The 6,000-nt window shown below is 51.4% G+C and overlaps 1 protein-coding gene across 3 annotated transcripts in view; it reads left to right on the forward strand.

Moving 5' to 3' along the window:
* Positions 1-5,017, forward strand: part of LOC138821252 (ubiquitin carboxyl-terminal hydrolase 2) — a 29,497-nt gene extending 24,480 nt beyond the window's left edge. For all 3 annotated transcript variants that reach the window (XM_070013385.1, XM_070013386.1, XM_070013387.1), the window contains 10 exons: positions 96-219; positions 650-761; positions 856-966; positions 1,108-1,172; positions 1,359-1,462; positions 1,544-1,624; positions 2,082-2,160; positions 2,343-2,450; positions 2,606-2,726; positions 3,250-5,017. In XM_070013385.1, coding sequence (XP_069869486.1) covers positions 96-219; positions 650-761; positions 856-966; positions 1,108-1,172; positions 1,359-1,462; positions 1,544-1,624; positions 2,082-2,160; positions 2,343-2,450; positions 2,606-2,726; positions 3,250-3,337 — 993 coding nt within the window. In that variant the 3' untranslated portion in view covers positions 3,338-5,017. The remainder of the gene's footprint in view (positions 1-95; positions 220-649; positions 762-855; positions 967-1,107; positions 1,173-1,358; positions 1,463-1,543; positions 1,625-2,081; positions 2,161-2,342; positions 2,451-2,605; positions 2,727-3,249) is intronic.
* Positions 5,018-6,000: the final 983 nt, after the last annotated feature.

Genomic DNA, 6,000 nt, shown 5'->3' on the forward strand with positions numbered 1-6,000 from the left:
AACCTGTACCACATCCAGCCCCACCTTGGCTGGGGACAAGGCTTCCCAACACAGAGGCCGGTGGCACCCACTGCTGGTCCGATGGTGTCTTGCAGTGCTTCATGAACTCGATTCTGCAGTGTCTAAGCAACACACGGGAGCTGAGAGATTATTGCCTGCAGAGGCTCTACATGCGGGACCTCAGCCACACCAGCAACGCACACACAGCCCTCATGGAAGGTGAGCTCACGGACCTGAGTGGACACAGCCCTGCTCCCCCCTCAACACTTTATTTCGGTGGTCTCTGCTTCCTAGTTGTGGGGGGTCATGGGATTGTGATGTGGTGGTTTGAGGTCCTGGGGATAAGCCCAGGGTTTCGTGTGCTACACGCACCGTCTGCTGAGCTGCATACCCAGCCCCGCTTCCGTTCTGCATGTACATGTGCCTGGTTTTCTTTCTCTGCCTACTTCTTGTTGGGATTCTAGGTTCGGGGAGATTTGGTTGTTATTTTCTAAGACAGGATCTAGCTACATAGTCCAAGCTGGCCTTGAGTTCAAGATCATCTGGCCTCATTCTTCTGAGTGCTAGGACTTCAGATGTTTGCCAGAGTTTCTGTAGACACTATCTTACCTCTCCTCCACACCCTCTCTGTGATCTCTTCTTCCAACAGAGTTTGCAAAACTAATTCAGACCATATGGACTTCATCCCCCAATGATGTGGTGAGCCCATCTGAGTTTAAGACCCAGATCCAGAGATATGCACCACGCTTCGTTGGCTATAAGTAAGGGCCTTGCATGTATGTCCTTTTCAGGGTACACAGCAGCATGAGCAGGGTCTCAGTACAAATATGCTGCTTACTACTTCTTTGGGTTCAGTCAGCAGGATGCTCAGGAGTTCCTTCGCTTTCTTCTGGACGGGCTCCACAATGAGGTGAACCGGGTCACCGTGAGGCCGAAGTCCAATCCGGAGAACCTCGATCACCTCCCGTGAGTGCAAGGAACTTGAATTTTACCTACGTTGTTGGGAGTTCCAACTTGGGCAAGAGATTAAAGACCTAGAATGATAGACCCTTAAACTACCCATAGTTTTAGCTCTGACCCAATTGATTTCCTGTCTCTGATTCCCAGTGATGATGAAAAAGGGCGGCAGATGTGGAGAAAATACCTAGAGCGGGAAGACAGCCGGATTGGGGGTAAGTGCATGGACAGACGGAATGCCAGCTTTCACTGTTTTTGCCTGAGCAGAGCATGCAAAGCCCTGAAGACTCTTCTCTCAGGGAACTCTATGGGCCAGTGTGCCGTAAACCAGGCAGGAGCTGTAGAAGGGAGACCCGGTGCTCATCCTCCTGTGTCAGCATCTCCTGGCTTTCTTTTCCCAGATCTCTTTGTTGGGCAGCTGAAGAGCTCCCTGACGTGCACCGACTGTGGCTACTGTTCTACAGTCTTTGACCCCTTCTGGGACCTCTCACTGCCCATTGCTAAGGTACACACCACTGCAGCCACCCCTCCGGAGCCCCTTCTCCCGTTGTTCTGCATCACGTACCGCTAACCCCTTCCTTTCCAGCGAGGTTATCCTGAGGTGACATTGATGGACTGCATGAGGCTCTTCACCAAAGAGGATGTGCTCGATGGCGATGAGAAGCCGGTAAGTCCTTCTCTGGGAATGGCTAGAACATATTTCCATGGGACTGCTTTGGGGAATGTCCAGCTGAGGAGTTACAAGCTTGACCTATTGACTTTGCGTTTTGTGTGTGTGTGTGTGTGTGTGTGTGTGTGTGTGTGTGTGTGTGTGTGTGTGTGTGTGTACGCGTGTGTACACACATCGCTGCTGGTACTAGGGCTTGAACTGAGGGCCTAGACATTGTCCTTTTAGCTTTTTCACTCAAGGCTGGGGCCCTGACACTAAAGCCATACCTCTACCTCTAGCTTTTTGGTGGTTAAGTGGAGCTGAGAGTCTCAGATTTACCTGCCTGGGCTGGCTTTGAACCCAGCTCCTCAGATCTCAGCTTCCTGAGCAGCAAGGATGGCAGGCGTGAGCCACTAGCACCTGGCTTCATTGGCTCCGTTGACTTCTTTCTAGCCCCATTTATCTTGTCTTCCAGACCTGCTGTCGCTGCCGAGCCAGAAAACGATGTATAAAGAAGTTCTCCATCCAGAGGTTCCCAAAGATCTTGGTGCTCCGTATCCTTAAGTCCTTCAGGGCAGGGACCTGACTTGGAGGGTAACTGATGACCGGAGACTGACCAAAAGATAACAGGAGCAGTGGGGACTGGCTCCTGTTCTTTGCTGTTCAGCTTCTCCGGTGTAGAACTTGATCCCTCCACTTTGTTCCTGTTGCATTGCCCTTGACTCAACACCCCCAGACCTGAAACGATTCTCAGAGTCCAGGCTACGAACCAGCAAGCTCACAACATTTGTGAATTTCCCACTACGAGACCTGGACTTGAGAGAATTCGCCTCAGAAAACACCAGTGAGTATCTCTGAGCAGGCCCGAGTGTGTCAGACACAAGCGGGTAGAAATGAGGTTGCCAGCGTGAGTCGGTAGAGGTGAGGAAGGGGAGGCGGAGGGGAGGTAGTGTGGGGCCAAGAAAGACCTCCAGGGCTCCATGCCTGTCCCCTCTGCAGACCATGCTGTTTACAACCTGTATGCTGTGTCCAATCACTCCGGAACCACCATGGGCGGCCACTACACAGCCTACTGCCGAAGTCCAGTGACAGGCGAATGGCACACTTTCAATGACTCCAGGTGAGAGACAGCTCCACCGGGGGCTCCTGGCTGGCTGGCCACCTGTACCTCACTCATCTACAGGGCTTCCATCTTGAATGGACAAAAAGAGTCAGGGAAACCCGGCACCAGTGACTCACACATGTAATCCTAGCTACTCAGAAGGCTGAGGTCTGAGGATCGAGGTGTGAAGCCAGCCCAGGCAGGAAAGTCTGAGACTGTTATCTCCAATAAACTACTCAGAAAAAAAAAAAAAATTGGAAAGTGGTTCAAGTGGGTAGAGCACAGAGAAGCTCAGGGACAGCACCCAGGCCCCGAGTTCAAGCCCCAGGACCAGCAAAGAATGAATGAATGAATGAATGAATGAATCAGGGCCAGAAAGCAACAAAATACACCCAGGAGGTGCAGCCCACTCAGAAGCCTGAAAGGCCGAGGCTAGTGTTGGGTGGACCACAGAGACGTGAGAGACGGGCCCTCCCTCCTCAGCACTGCCTGTGTCCCCACCGCCGCCTCACAGGGCTCTCACTTGTCCATCTCTCCACAGTGTCACACCAATGTCCTCCAGCCAAGTGCGCACCAGCGACGCCTACTTGCTCTTCTATGAACTGGCCAGTCCACCCTCCCGAATGTAGCAGTGAGGCGCTGCTCCCCTCCCCCTCCCTGTGGTGGCCCCTTTTCTGTTTTTTAAAAAGACAAAAAAGAAAACCACAAAAAAAAACCAACATACACACACAAAATCCTGACAAATAAGAGAAAATAAATTAAAATAAAGCTGCCGAGCAGGAGTTGATGCAGCCTGGTCGAGGTCTGGAGCGAAAGGAGCCAGGTGCCCCGAGCCAGGCCTGGCAGGGAAGATGGACTGGACACAGAGACTGGAGTCGGCACAGTTACTCCCTCGGCTTCTCTTGTTTGCATTAAGCTTGTGGTTTTTTCCTGTGTGTCACAACAACAGTCTGTGGGGAGAGGATCATCATCCACCTGCTGCCCTCTCCAGCCCCCACGCCTTCCGGGAAGACAGCGCCCTCTGGAGCCCGCGGGGAGCATCGCTGCCTGGATCGCAAGATGGAGGACCCCAGTGTCTGCATGTACCTGCTCATCAGTCCACCCATGAGCCAAGAGCCCTCGTTAGGCTGCTAAGTCCAGGGGCACAGATTAGGGCACGTCTTTTGACAAAAGCTGGCTTGGGTTTTTAGAAGCCCAACTTTTTTCTTAATTACTGTAACGAACGAACTGGAGATGCTCGACTTCACACCTCTTCACAGCTGGGGCTGACTTGTTTTTCTTTTTAATTCAAGTACAATGTTGTTCATGCTCGCCCCCTGTGGTGGCTAGGTGGGTGTTGGCCAGGCCCAAACATAGCCACAGTAGACCTGGGATGGAAAAGTTTTTTGTTTTGGGGTGGTTTGGGATTCTTTTTTTTTTTTTTTTTTTTTTGCTTTTGTTTTTGTTATTTTAATGTTTTGGATGGAATCTAGTTGCCTCCAAGAATTGTGCCTTATAGCATTTGGGGACCAGGGGGTAACTGCCCCTCCCTGAGATATCCCTCAGCCTCTCCCATTTCCCCAGTGCCATGTTCGAGCCTGTGGGCAAGGAGGGCCCTCCCCTCGGCCCCGGGCACTTTGTACAATGCAGTGAGGTAAAGGGAAATGGACAGAAGGAGATTTCTTAAGATAGTGTATCAAGTTCTTCCTGCCCAACTCCTCGTCCTCCCCTGGTCTACTCCCCAGCTGTTTGAAGGGTAGCACAAGCCCCAGTCCCCAGAGCTGCTCTCACCTTTAATTTATTCTCTTTAGTCCCCTCTCCCCTAGGCTCCCTGCCCCGCCCCTTCTCAGAGCCGCCTAGACACAGGTCCTCTGGACTGAGTTTCTCAGGGATGCCCGTGCCGCGCCTCACTCACGCTCCTCTTGGCATTGGTCTTTAGTCCTTCCCTGGGAGCTGGAGCCTGGGGTCTGAGGACATCTTGCCTCCATCATCTTTCCATGGGCTTGCTATTTTTTGCCCTGAGTCCTTAGAACTCCGTGCTGTCCCAGAGAGCAAAGCTGTTGGGCATTAAGGCGTGGAGCACAGTGCTCCACACATCCCCACAGCCGGGCCTGGCTTGTGCCTTCACAGCCTGGAGGGCCCCTGCTCCCAGGCAGAGGCACCAGAGAAAGATCCCTGAGTTTACCTGGCCTGACACCCTTCTCTAGGGAAGACCTGTGAACCTGAGCCCAAGGGCTGGTGTACACTTGTTTACTGTGTAAGCAAGGGTAGAAGAATGTCTGATGTACAGTGGAACCTTGTACAGAATAAATAGTAGCTTTGAGGAAGAAGATGGCAAGTGGTGGAGTCTTGATTTGGGAGGAGGTCGAGCCTGCAAAGGGTCCCCAGCAGAGCAAAGGCCATATTTTTTTTTTTTTGCTTCAGCCTGCAAATGCTAAGTTCTGGCAAAAGTTGCCAACTTGTTCTTAGACATTTCACTTCTGGTAAGAAGTTGAAATGTTATACACATCAGGCATGATTTTCTTCTCAAACTCACGATTGTTTATATAGCCTTCATTAGAAGGGTGACAGGTCATGTCCCATATTCTAATATATTCTAGAGATAAATTCCAGTATATTCTGAGATTTCATACTTGAGAATGCTGACATCGCTGCTTGGTGTGGGGACTTTTGTGTATGATCAGTGGTCGTTTTGAACTACTACCAGCTTGGGTGATCTGCTGTTTTGCTGAAACACCGGGGTGCTGGTGCACAGCTGTGAGGGCAGGCCCAGGCCTCTGGCTCCTGGGGTCTTGGAGGAGGCATGGCAGGGGCCTGACTCTTGATTAAAAAGTCTCAGCTGGGGGACTGGGAAGGTGGCTCAGTGGTAGAGCGCTTGCCTTGCATGCTTGAGGCCCTGGGTTCGATTCCTCAGCACCACATAAAAAGAAAAAAGCCAGAAGTGGCACTGTGGCTCAAGTGGTAAGAGTGCTAGCCTTGAGCAAAAGAAGTCAGGGACAGTGCCCAGGCCGTGAATTCAAGCCCCAGGACTGGCAAAAAAAGAAAAAAAAGTCTCAGCTTTTCAACAAGACTTAAGAACAGCTATCTGTGATAAAGGTCTAGTCCCCTAAGGAGTTTTTCTGGTGGCTTGTGTTTGGCTCTGGGAGTATTTGGTTTTTAGGGTGCTGGAGATCAAACTCAGAGCCTATGCGTTCTGGGTAAGTGCTCTGCCACTGATTGATAACCTCTATCTACTAAAGAACTTGTTTGAAGGCTTCAGCTCTTCAGCTCTAACCCCTACATGCTCACCGGGGCATTCAGGGACATGGCCTTT

This window comes from Dipodomys merriami, unplaced genomic scaffold, assembly GCF_024711535.1.
Source record: "Dipodomys merriami isolate MVZ:Mamm:240054 unplaced genomic scaffold, mDipMer1.0.p SCAF_900, whole genome shotgun sequence".
NCBI lineage: Eukaryota > Metazoa > Chordata > Mammalia > Rodentia > Heteromyidae > Dipodomys > Dipodomys merriami.